General features: G+C 53.2%; 1 protein-coding gene across 1 annotated transcript in view; it reads right to left on the bottom strand.

Moving 5' to 3' along the window:
• The window catches only part of LOC120517025 (CUB and sushi domain-containing protein 1-like), a 293367-nt gene that overhangs the window by 35568 nt on the left and 245394 nt on the right, over positions 1 to 12405 (bottom strand). The window contains exons 44-52 of the mRNA XM_039739099.1: positions 11791 to 11936; positions 11596 to 11676; positions 11253 to 11366; positions 10941 to 11129; positions 10721 to 10867; positions 9652 to 9840; positions 8260 to 8445; positions 5132 to 5326; positions 2424 to 2597 (exon numbers count right to left, since the gene is read on the bottom strand). Of these exons, the coding sequence (XP_039595033.1) occupies positions 2424 to 2597; positions 5132 to 5326; positions 8260 to 8445; positions 9652 to 9840; positions 10721 to 10867; positions 10941 to 11129; positions 11253 to 11366; positions 11596 to 11676; positions 11791 to 11936 (1421 nt within the window). The remainder of the gene's footprint in view (positions 1 to 2423; positions 2598 to 5131; positions 5327 to 8259; positions 8446 to 9651; positions 9841 to 10720; positions 10868 to 10940; positions 11130 to 11252; positions 11367 to 11595; positions 11677 to 11790; positions 11937 to 12405) is intronic.

Below are 12405 nucleotides of genomic sequence, written 5' to 3'. Positions count from 1 at the left end.
GTTGAAGTGAAGCCCGGAGGTCTGAGGTTCAAGCAGCGGTGGGTGAAAACAGAAGATGAGCCAAGGAGCAGGTGATGAAGACGAGGTGCCTGCCAGACAGGTGGTCGATGCGCCATGGCGCTTTCTGCCAGGCTTTTCTTTGAGGTTTTTCAGTCTGCCGCCGATCCCCAGAGGTAGCTACATGTCCAAATTAAAAGATGAAACGCCTTCTCGTTTTCTCGGCTTGTCCGGCGCTCCCCCGAGCTGCCATGCGTGACGCAGACGTGTTTGACAAGTGGCCGTCTGCAATGACACGCTTGGCTTGTCGTTAAATCCTGGCGCACTTGTCGGAGCTTCGGGAGCGCAGCTGCTGCTGAGGAAATTCGGAGGAACTGCATGTGCTGGGTGAAGGGGCCTGGTGGGCTCTGCGCTTTGTGAGTAGGTCTCTCTGTAAAGTGTTTTTGGAGTCTGTCGCTGTAGCACTGAGCTCAAGGCAGGACACCAGTCCATCAAAGGGGACCCCAATGCACACCAGCAGGACCCCACTAACCCCACACGGGCAGCGCTCTGTGAAGACTCCATCCACTCACTTGCCTAACCTGTGTGCCAATCCTGGGGTCCTACATGTGTACCCGCACACTCAGACTGAGCTAATGGGGAGATGCCAGTCAATCCAATGATAATCAGAAATGACAAGAAAAGAGAAACCAAGGCAACAAATGGGACGTATGTTGTGAGGGGACACACGAAAAGTCATGGGAATGAAGAACAGACCGAGGAAGAACGGGGGCACATTACATTACAGGCCTTTGTGCCACCTTCACCCAGGGGATGACGTTTCAGTCATAATGAGAGGCAGCAGGACCAGTAGGCAGGACACTAGGGGGCGTTTGTAGTTGTAGTGGTGTGTGTGTGCGTATGGGGGGGGGGCTCCACAATTGGCTTTGCCAGTGATGGTCAACACCCACCAAGAGGGGCACTACACCATCTCATTAATTATGTAATGGAGGGGCATCAGGTAATGGAGCAGGGTCCCCCCACCCGAAGGGTGCCAGCAGGGTGACCTGTGTCCCTCCTTTCTGTCGTTCCTGGATTGGGCCTCTAGAGGAACCTTCTAGGAGAAGGGTCTTGAGATTTCCAAAGGTTAGTTATGACCTGGGAAGAGACCCTCAAAGTGACCCCAGAGCAGTGACCAGGAGTAGAGCAGGGGGTCAGAGGAAGGTGGATGGGCCAAGTAGAAGGAGACCTATTAATTGGTAGTAAGTGGACTGCCCCCCCTTCATGAGAGTGAGGCCACATGCCACTTCAGTGCACTCCATTAACAGCCATGCATTCTCAGGCCGACTCCCATTGTTTTACCCTAAAGGTCCTTTCAGTATACTTTGGGCTTCTAAGGGTTCAGAAGTGACTCAAGGGCGCCCCCTGTGTTCTACTACCTGTACTCTACTGTAACAGGTGTGTGTGGCCTTAAAAAGTTTATGGTGATCGTTTCTCCAGTCAGTCAGTGAAGTCATGAAGGTGACTTGGAATTGCAGCACTGAAGCAACTGGACCCCCGGGCCATCAAGCTCGCCAATCCTATGTAACAACATATAGGCCTGAAGGTCCTAAACTCCTACTGCCCACCACACAGCCTGGTCACTTAATCCCTGTCTTATTCAGTGGTTTATGCAGGATGCCCCCTGTGCCCGCGTGACTTCCTTCTCGGCTCTTTCAGGCCCACAGTTGCTCTCCGTGGTGCTGAATCAGCCAAGTTGCGCTCTCTGTTGGTTGCTTTCCGAGGTGCTGAATCAGCACGGCTGTTCTTTTCCTGACGCGGCTCTCGGCTTCTTCTACTATGGAGAGCGCAGTGCACTTTCTGAGATGGGACGAGGCCTCACTAGTGCTTTGTAGTACTTGGGCGTAAACCCCCTTGACTTGTACCTCACACTTCGGGGGCACCATATCACCTGGTGTCCCATTAATCGTCTTGATTGCCTGGATGTGGACGGTGACCAGTCCAGTGTGACACCCAGGGCCGTCACTTGAGGTGTATTTATTTCCAAGCCTCCAAGCTGCCATTCACTCTTTTTCTTTTCGTCTTCCTCACATTTTCTGACATTCACTCGATTTCTTTTAAAGCTCCCCAGCCTTTCCATTTGGCTGATTCTGCACTGTCTGCCATTCCTGCCAGTTTCCTCTCGTTCTCCGACCTGACCAGCTTCTTCTTTCTATTCTCCTCAAATTGCTTATGCGTATTATAAAGAGCAGCAGCCCGTTACTGACCCCTGCTGGCCACCGCTTTTAACAGCCCCTAATTCTGATTGGCTCCTCTCCCACCTCCCCAGTGCCCCTTGAACTCCCATCTCTTATTATGGTTTTCAGGTTGGCCTTTACCAGTGCAATCCAATCCTACTGGTCAAAATGGGAGTCCAGAAGGCAATAAAAGGAGCAGGTGAGACTTACCCAGACATCGAGTCTCCACTCCAGTCCACAGTCCGTTGGCCTGACATTCCCGAACGTGCGAGCCCACCAGGGTGTATCCAGTGTTGCAGGTGAAGATCGCCGTAGCCCCATAGGTGGTTAAGGTCCCAATCTTGTTACCGTTTGGAGGAGAAGGAAGGTCTCCACAGGAAGTGACTGGAAAGTAAAGAAGATAGCAGCTAGACAATGTCTGCCACCAGCACACGAGGACGGGAAGAAATATGGGGGCAGGTTGAGGGCATCGGTAGTACAGAGAGACCCACAAACATTGGGCAGCCTGCTTAATCCAGTGCAGGGTCATGGGGACCAAAGCCCAGCCCGGTGTTTGGTGGGTCACTAGGGAGAGAGCAGGATCAGGAAACAGCAGAACCAAAGGATTGTGAGAGGAAACCATGGTGAGCACTCAGCGGTGCCCCCTACAGCACAGGCTGCCCGTGTGCTCTGACACTTTTAACTTTTGGATTGTGCCTCATTTATATTTATGGGTGGGACTCCTGGGGTCAAATATTGCAGTCGTCCTCAGCAGTAGAAGTGGAAGCTGCGCCTTGTGTGCAACTCCAGCCTCACTGATGAACACAACTCAGCCTCAAATGAAACTGGATGGCTGGACGTGGCACTCGCTGGCACTGGAGGGCACGTCATCACTGCACGCTGCACACAGGACAATAAGGACACTAGAGGGCAATGCAGTCGGGGTCTTATCATTGGCACCACAGAGTGGCTGATATCCCCCCACCACCACCACCACTGCTGCTGCTCTGATCTTCCTCAGCCTGCACATTCACACCATCAGCCACTCACTTGGGGACAAAGGCCACACCCATTGTCTGTGAGCTGATGTGGCCAAGCCAGGACCCTCCACAAGTCACACCTCACACACACACACACAGATGGCCCCGCCCCTTCTGACAGCACCACTCACCCCAGGCTCCACCCCTAATGACATCACCTGCTTTTCTTTCTCCCCCACGGACTCCTCCCCTTTCTGGCTGTACTTTTGCACTAGACTCCACCCCTCTGGACTCTCTCTCTTCATCCCACAAGTGCCACAGTGTCACACACACATGTCACCCTAGTCTTGTGAATTTTTTCCTTTGTTTTCTCCCTTATTGTCTTCTCCAGCGAGGCACTAAATGGGATTTTCCGAGCTTCTCAGAAGGACACATCCCGTCCAGGAATGAGAACGGATCAGCTTCATAAAAGCTGAAGATTTGTCTCTGACAGCAAATGAAGACAGATCTGCTGGGGGCTCACGCAGCCGCTCAGTTGAAGTGCCGTTTGAGTAAATGTGACGGCGCCCATTAATCAGGGCTGTGCCAGTGAGCGCGCGCGGCTCGGCCTCCAAATAAGCACTAAAGACACGCTGATGAAGTTTGATAAAACGAGTGACGCTAGAGACGAGCCGCACGAGGAGGGAGTCGGCGCCATTAACCACACGCGCCCGAGCCCACCGTACTACAAATGGGTATGAGTGGCAGCCAGTCTGAGCCCGAGTCTCTTATTCTCTGCTGCGTGTCACCGAGCAGGGCCCGTGGAGGACACCGTGGAGTGGGACCTCCATGTGACCTGTGATGGGCTGAGTCAGTGGACCCTCTGCAACAGAAAATCATCCACGAGCCCCCCTGTCAGGCCAGTCCCACATTTGGGGGCTGCATCAGTGGCAGACTAAACATTGCTTGGCACTGTCAACTTCTGGTGCCCGGGTACACCTCCTCAGTCACATCCCCTGTGGTCACTGGGTTACTCAGAATGTGACACATGTGCCCAGGTGACCCCATCTAGAGGACTGGCCTGCCCCCTCCACCACACTCTGTGATCACTGAGGGTCCCGACTGTGGCCCGTGTGTGTGTGTGTGTGTGTGACAGGCCTGCCATGGGCTCCGTGCTGTGGTCACATTCAGTTTTTTCCATTTTATTTTCCAATGAGAATTTGAATTTGTTTTCAGTTTTGACTGCCAGTTTTGTGTTGAACCAACGTGTTTGTGCCACGTCAGAGTCGGGACTTCATCTCCATTCGCACCTCATTTGTGAGGCTTTGCTATTTTACCCCAATTCAGCCCTTTTTGTAAATGTCACTTTGTCACTTCATTGATCGATGGCCTCAGCTTGTCCACGGTGCTGTCCTGCTCTTTATGTGCAGGGGCGGGGACTCCTGATGCTGCAGCTTAGCCCCGCCCCCACCCCATATAAAAGCAGGCCACGCCCCCACCGCTCGCTGGCCCTGCCCTCTCTTTTGGATTTCTGTGGTGTCCTTTCTGGACTTCATTTTGGGGTCCTGGACTTTGTTGTGTGAGCCTTTGGGTTTTACGTTTGTGAGCAAACCTTTCGGATATTGAGCTCCATTTTGGATTTGTTGTGATAATTATATATAATAATAATAATAATCTGAATATAATTTCTATCATTAAATAAAGTATCCTTGTCCTTGCTTTGCGGGCCGTAAGCCTGCAGCTTGAGTTTGGGGCCGGGCTGCTTTTGCTGATTTGAGGTTTTTCACATTTTTGGAGGTTTCTGAGCAGCCAATTGAACTTTAGACCTGATGTTTTTGTTTTTTTGGGTGGGGGGGCTCACAGCCCACCTTAAAAATTATAACAGCAGGAGTACACAGGCAACATTTTTGTTCTGGCCCTGTCCATCATTTTTAACATTTAATTGTAACCTTTACAAGAAATTCAAAGAGCAGGGATTACCTTTGCAAGTGGGCTTCCCTTCGCCCGCACTCCATGTCCCATTCGGCAGACATTTCGTAATTCGGCGACCTTCGAGGAAATATCCAGGACTGCAGCTGAGCAGCACCTGAGCTCCAAACTCATTTGGTGCCCCGAATGTCAGATGCCAGACCAGGTGCTCCGTCAGGGTGCTCTCAATGTTGGGGCAGCGGACCGCTGGGGAAGACAAACAGGAAAAGGACGTTGGGTCACCACGGGGGCCACTCAAGCCACTGGCACGCCCCCAGTCAACCCCACAAAGCGATGACATCGGACTTTGAGGGGCTCACGGTGTCTGTGCTTCTGTGCGCCATCTGACGTCACCTTGAACACGTCCGTCGTGTCACCTTTAGCCTTTGATGGCCTGAAATGAGTGACCCTCATCTGGGATTGAATGTTTGGTAGGCACACCTGTGAGAGTGACAGGACGAGACGCCGTGAAGTGGGGGGCTTCACAGGGGATGACGGAGTACGTGACACCTAGGGACAATTGAGCAGTTATCACAAGGGGGTCCAAAGGCACAACAAGGGTGTCTCATCCCGATTGGCCACAATATTTTCTGGGGTGGTCCTGAATCAGCCTAGCTGCTCATTTCTGGACTTTCTGCTTTATCTTTTCTTTCTTTTTCTAATCTGGAGGTGCGAGCTCAGTGGCTTCAGCGTGACGTCCACTGCACCTTGAGACCCCAATCAGTAAGAGGTGGGGTCCGCCCTGCTGATGTCCGTCTGTTGAAGATCTGAAGGCTCGGCCCGGTTGTGCTGCCCTGTTCTCCTACTAGCGCTGATTTGTAGTCCGGCGGAGAGCAGATGGGCTCATTCAGGACCACGGAGAGCGACCAGCGCTGATGGAGATGTAGAGGAGACCCCACCGAGGTGCCTCAATCAGGAAGGCACTTCGTGAAGCTGTGACTTAGGGACGTCTCGAGTTCTTCTGATGTGGTGAGTGGCCTCCATTTTGCTTCACGGTGAATTCCTCAAGAAGAACATGGAGACGGAGGTGGAGACTTCAGCGTAGCCTCAGCAGGTTTGTCTTCACACAGAGAGACTCGGTGGTCCAGTAACGTGGAGAACTTTAGGGTCCATCCCAACTTGGAGTTGAATTTCTGTTCTGCCGTTGGCGTCGTGGGTGGGTTTGGATTGTCAGACCAAGGAGTGAGTGGGCTCAGGGTTAGCGTTAGATGGTCAGGGGGCTCCTTGTGCTTTGTTGTTCCCCTTAAAATGAAGACCTGATGAGCTTCTCTCATCACTAATGCGGAGTCTCCATGATTTCTAAAAACTTTCGGACCCCCACTGTGAATGCCTATGTGACAGGGTCTAACTCGGTCCACTCGTTTAAATCAAACGTTGATTTGCCCCCCTGGATTCTATGCCGGCCCACCTAATCTTAGACATCAGCGCTCTAGTGATGGATCTGATTCAGACAAGGGGGCACACGGCGGTGGTCTCCAGCAGGTGAGCCCGTCTTCGTGCCCGTATGGTGAATCACGTAACATGTTGTGTTCTTTGGGGGGTCACCGTGTGCGGACAGTGATGTGCCCGCCGGACGCCCCCCTTCTAGCTGGGATGTACCGTGGAGTACAAACGGGAAAAAACAAGAAAGGAAAAGGAGAGGAGAGAGAAGACGGGAATCCTGCCTCGTTGTGGATGGCAGCTGCCGGAGCTCAGCCTCGTCTAAGCAGAGCGCCTGAGACGCATCGGGGGGGTGCGGGCAGGCGGGCGGGGGGGACGCGTTAAATGCCCAGCAATCACGCAGCATTTAAGGAGAAACTATAAAAAGCGTGTTAATCAAGATAGGATCTGAGCGCGTGCGAGTGTCAAGACGATGATCCGGAGGCGCCGAACGCTCATTAAGATGTTGGAGTTCCCAGAGATCCACAAACCATCTGCTCCTTATTAGCTCTTTGTTTCTGGCAGAAGGTAACAAAGCCGTAATCGTCCAATTTACGCTTAAGTGCAATTAGGCCAATTAGGAGCACCAAAGCGCCGCAAACGGAGACGTGGGCGAGACCCTCGGGCTGACCCCCAAGCGACGGTTCAAACCTGGGCCTCCCTATAGGGGGTGTTCTGAGTGGTCCCGCGTCACACGCCGGGGCTTTGGGGCCGTCCGTGTCCCCTCCCTGGATGGGCGCAGTTGCAGGTCGCGGCCAGCAGAGGGCCTGATGAGACACACAACGGAGTCCGATTTGGGGTCCCGGAGCAGAGCCCCCCCACTCTTATACCTGAGAAATGGAAGGCATCCTCCAATGACAGGACATCATTTGTGAAAATGCGCGGCGCATTCACGACACTCAAAACTTTCCGATGAAATCCCGCTAATCCAAACTTTGTGCCGGGGATCACAGCCAATCCCCTTAAGCTCTGCTCAGACGCGCTCGTTCATAAAATACTTTTAGACAAACAACTTCTGTTTACGTCAAAGGCTCGTGAAAGTCAAGGTGGGCTGGTTTAACCCTTTGGAGTGCCCGCCCGCTGCTACTGTGAGAGTGTGCCCAGTGTGCCCCCGAGTTTTAGCATTTCACTTATTATTCAGATCATATTTTAACATCGCCAACCTGCATTCAGCCTCGCCAACCGTGTGGAAAATTAACTGCCCCCCAAGGATGAAGACCACCCCCACCAGGCACCGGAAGACCAAACAGGCAGGACAAGAATGTCACTCGAGAGACGGCACAGCAGCCAAGTGCTGGGACTGGCAGACACATAGAAGTTCACTGTCAGGAGCCTGATGGCAGCAGGCATGTGACGATGTGCCACCAGCATTTAGTCGAGTGCCCCAGGACATGGTGACAAGAGAAAAGGAGACCAAATGTGACAACAAATCCCTGTTGAAAAAACACAAAAAAGAGTGAAGTAACAACAGGGGGCATCATGCCCACCCGCCTGCCCACTCCTTCCATCTAGACAAACAGATGTGGGCCCTGTGGAGACATTGTGTGTGTTCATGTTGGTGGCATGTCATTGTCACCTCTGTGAGGACACACAAAATCATGAGAACTTAGGAGGACCACTAGTCAGGTGGATGACTTCCCAGGTAGGTACAGGCCATGCCCAGTCCAGCTCAGCTGATGCCCATGCAGCGCTTCCCACCCACCCACACATTCAGAACTTACGTGTGCAGCGCAGCGGATGCCCTTTGTTACTCCACATGCCATCCTCCTGGCACACCACGGTGGCCAAATCGCTCCTGTCTAGGTGGTAGCCTTCGTCACACTGGTACTGAACCCTGCTGCCCACGGTGTATTGATTGCCATAGAAGGTGCCATTGCCTAAAGGCTCAGGAATGCCACAGGATATGGCTGAAGGAGAAAAGAAGAAAAAGGAGAAGGCGTCAGAGTCTCAACTCAGCTGCCCTGGCGGAGGACAGTGGGAGTGACAAGGCCAGAAGGGGGCAGACATAACATGACCTGATAGTGCCCGCCTGCCCCCATGTCACACTGGAGGTAAGGGACAGTAAGTCCACTGTCAAATGAGGAAGCAGACGTCTGTTTAGACCGATATGAGCTGTAAGCCTGGCTGCCCACGATGGTGCCACTTAGTCACTCCTAACGATGACATTTAAGCTGTAGCACACTGGCTTTTCTAAGGACCACCCGACACTCCTTTTGACTGTTTGGTAGGATTGGCTTATGACCCAGGAATTAACAACTGGCACACAGGTGACACCATCTGTGCCGCTGATAACAGAGAAATTCTCAGGTGTCCTCTCAGCCTCTTGCTGCTTCCTACCTTGAAATTCAAATAAATCGAGGAAAAGCCGCGTCATCAGTGAATGACATCTGAACAGAATACACTGCACTGCATTTGTCATTCCAGCAGATGGCGCATCCCAAACGTCTTTAGTAATACACTGCACTGCATTTGTCATTCCAGCAGATGGCGCATCCCAAACATTAACACTGCTTTTATAAACCCCCCCTACTGAATGTCACATGACAGGGACACGTGTTAACGCGGAGGTCCACGCTGATTAATTGGGCTTCAGCCAGGCAGAGCAGGGACCCACAGCCTGGGACTGGCACGGCCTGATGAGAGCTGCTGATTGGCTGAGCTCTTGCATCTCTGATTTTTTAGTCGTGTCTTTTGAAATTTAAACAATGCAAGAACAACCTGGCTAGGGATGGAATGGGGGGCCGAGTCCAAGGGGGCCCGAATGTCTCTGCTGCTGCCATCCCATCCAAGGGCCATGCAAGGCTGAGCCGGAGCAGAGGACATTCTAAGATGGAGAGCCAGACCCTGGTAGACCACCTGTTCAGCGTCCCTCCCACCTGCCCAGCTGCCCTGAGAGCCATCATATAAGGGGCTCTAGAGGTGGGATGTCGGGCACTCAGCTCAAGCCTACGTGGTAAACCTGAGACCGAAGGAGGAATGAGGGTCACCCAGGGACCCCCAAGACCAAACAGCAGCAAACCCAAAGTCAGCTGAGTGATGTCTGAGATGCCAGCCCAGGCCCCACCCTCAAGATGGCTGACCCCCTTGCCAGACCCCCACAGAACCCGGCCTACCTTGGCAGAGTGGCGCGGTGGCATCCCAGGCATACAGCCCGTTGCTGTGGAGTCTGCAGGTGGCGTTGCTCCTTCCCACCATCCTGTACCCCATGTTGCAGAAGTAAGACACCCTGCTGCCCAGCAGACCCCCAGTTTTGTTCAGCACTCCGCCATTCTTGACGTCGCCGTTCACACTGCAGTACGCGGCTGAATGGGGACATAAAAGAGGAAGAGACTCGGTGAAAACGGAGGGCACGCAGTGACGCGATGACATCACATGTGTCACGTCACAGCGACCCCAAGTGTCGTGCCAAGCGTGACCCACAGAATCAGCAGAACGCCATGACACTCCGTCACTGGCACCAGTTTTGGTGGCAAAGCCTGACCTTGAAGATGAGCGGCCACCTCTACTGCTGTCACCTCCTCGTGCCATTATTGTTTATGACAGGGTCCCATGGCCACCTGGACACACCGTCCCAATTGAAGATGGCGGCTCACAGCATTAGTTTGCTTTCTGTCACATTTAGGACCTTTTGATTTGTGCCTTTTGTGTTTTCCGGACCACCGGCTCAGGCCCCCTTCTTGGCTCAGGAGGCTCTCAAGAGTCCATAACTGCCTTCTGCTCTTGGCCACTAGGGGGCCCCGCAGATTCGCTCAGCTTCATCCCAGCAGCCCCACAGACGACTCGTTGCCCTGAATTTTAAAGATGAGCAGGAGGCAGCTAATCTGAAACCCGGGGGGCCGCATCTGTGCACACTTTAAATGGGCATAAAAAGAAGCCCCTAAGCTGTGGTGGGGAAGACTGCCAAGCAAACAAAGGAGCCACGGGAATCGAGCAGATGCCACTGTGATGAAGCGAAGGCTGAAAGTGCACACCTCGTCTGAGCACTCAACGTCCGTCACGGGCACTGTGAGGTGGCGAGGGTCCTGCTGGGGGCTAATGGGCATTAACAGCACAGGGTCTAAATACAGGGCACCAATCAGGAAAGAGCCTGGCATCCACTTTGCCCAAATGTCTATGAATCACCAGCATGGCACTTCCATGATCCTGGGATCTCGCGTTACCAGTTTAGAGAGGGGCACTCACCAGAATAGCGGATCTTGAAGCCTTTCTTGCTGGTCGCGTGGTCTGTGGACCACCGCAGAAACAGCTGGTTGGTCTTGCTGGTGAAGTTCAGTTGCGCCGTGTGATTTCCGCTCAGGGCAACCAACAGCGGGCTTTGGCCGGAGGGTCCTGCGGGACAAACGGACGTCAGGCTCCTTCACCGCCCGTCTCCATGAAGCCCCCAAACCCTCACCCGACTCACCGTCAAAGATCTCCAGCTCGTCAAACTGCTTCTCGCTTTGGAACATCTCCACGTAAACAGAGACGTTGTGCCCTGGCTGTACCCTCACCGTCCAGGAGCAGGTCTGAGAGTTCAGGTAGGCGCCCGGGTAGTTGGGGCTGAGGATGACGCCAGAGGACTCCGTGCGGACTTCGTTGGCGGGACACTGAGCTGGAACAAAGAGGACAAGGACAAGGGCGGCTGAGCCCCTGATTGGCACCAAGTCAGTGTGCCCCACAACTGCCCAACAGCTGCCAGCTCTGCCCACTTGGTGTTTTCACGCTGGATGCTTACCTTCACAAGATGGCGACAGCCCTTCAAACTGTAAATGTGAGCCCAGCTGGCATGTGATCTGGTCGGTGCCCAATAGAGTAAACCCAGGGTGGCACTGATACTTCACCACGTCCCCTGAATTGAAATAAACCAGGAAAGGTATGAGGGGGACGGCGGGGCAGGGGGGTCCAGAAGATTGAAAGCGGACAGCAAGAGCTTCTCAAATGGAGAGGAAAAAACAAACAGAGTGTGGGACAAGAGAAGGAGAGGAAGAACACCCAAAATGGCCACAGGCCTCGAAAGACCACCAGGCAGAGCGTCACCACCCTGGTGGGCTCCACCACACACACAACCAGAAACTGACCGATTTCATAGTCATCGTCCTCGGCGAAGATGTCAGCCTGCGGGACGGCTGCTGGCGCCTGACACTTTTTAAGACGATAAGCTAAAACAAAGAAGAAGAGGAAGATGAGGGGCTAGGGTGCATATAGCGCCTTTCACAACAAGCTGAGGCATGTGACGGACGGCAAAGGTCCCATTCCCAACAGCTGGTACTCACCGTGAAAATTAAGGACGAAGAGCCCACCCGTCGAAAAGTCGCTGTGGAACTTGATGAGCACCTGATTGGAGGAGCTGTACGCCGTCTCCAGGGCCGTGTTGCCGCTAAAGACCCCCAGCTGCGGGTACGTCTGGTCCGGGCCGTCCCTTGAATCAAAGGAGAGAAGGCAGTCAGACATCCAGAGACCCCTGGGGTCCCGTCGTGGGTCACGCTCAGATTGTCCCTGACTGACATTTTTAATTGTCACCTTTATCGTCGTTTTTGAACTTTTCGATTGTCCCAATCACCGTGACGTGACGTTTATGTCTGTTTGGGGACGTTTCACTGTCGTTGTCTGAGAAGGGGTTTTACTGCAGCTTTGTTTTGTTCATTATGGGATGCCCCCCATATTCCATTGTTAGCATTGCTCGTTGCCATGACAATCGCACTCAGAATTTTTCAGAAGTGCGCTACGTCATTGGTGCGGCCATAGTGTCACGAAGGAGTCAGGTGTTCAAGTTATAGCGCCTTTCGACGAGGTCTTCCACTCACTGGGGGTCCTGGCAGCGCCCGATTCTTCTTTTAGTCCAAAGGCTCCTCTTTGAATGTGCTAACGTCTTTGACTAGTTTATCTTA

This window comes from Polypterus senegalus, chromosome 16 (assembly GCF_016835505.1).
Source record: "Polypterus senegalus isolate Bchr_013 chromosome 16, ASM1683550v1, whole genome shotgun sequence".
Lineage (NCBI taxonomy): Eukaryota > Metazoa > Chordata > Cladistia > Polypteriformes > Polypteridae > Polypterus > Polypterus senegalus.
This window is presented reverse-complemented; position numbering and strand designations above follow the sequence as displayed.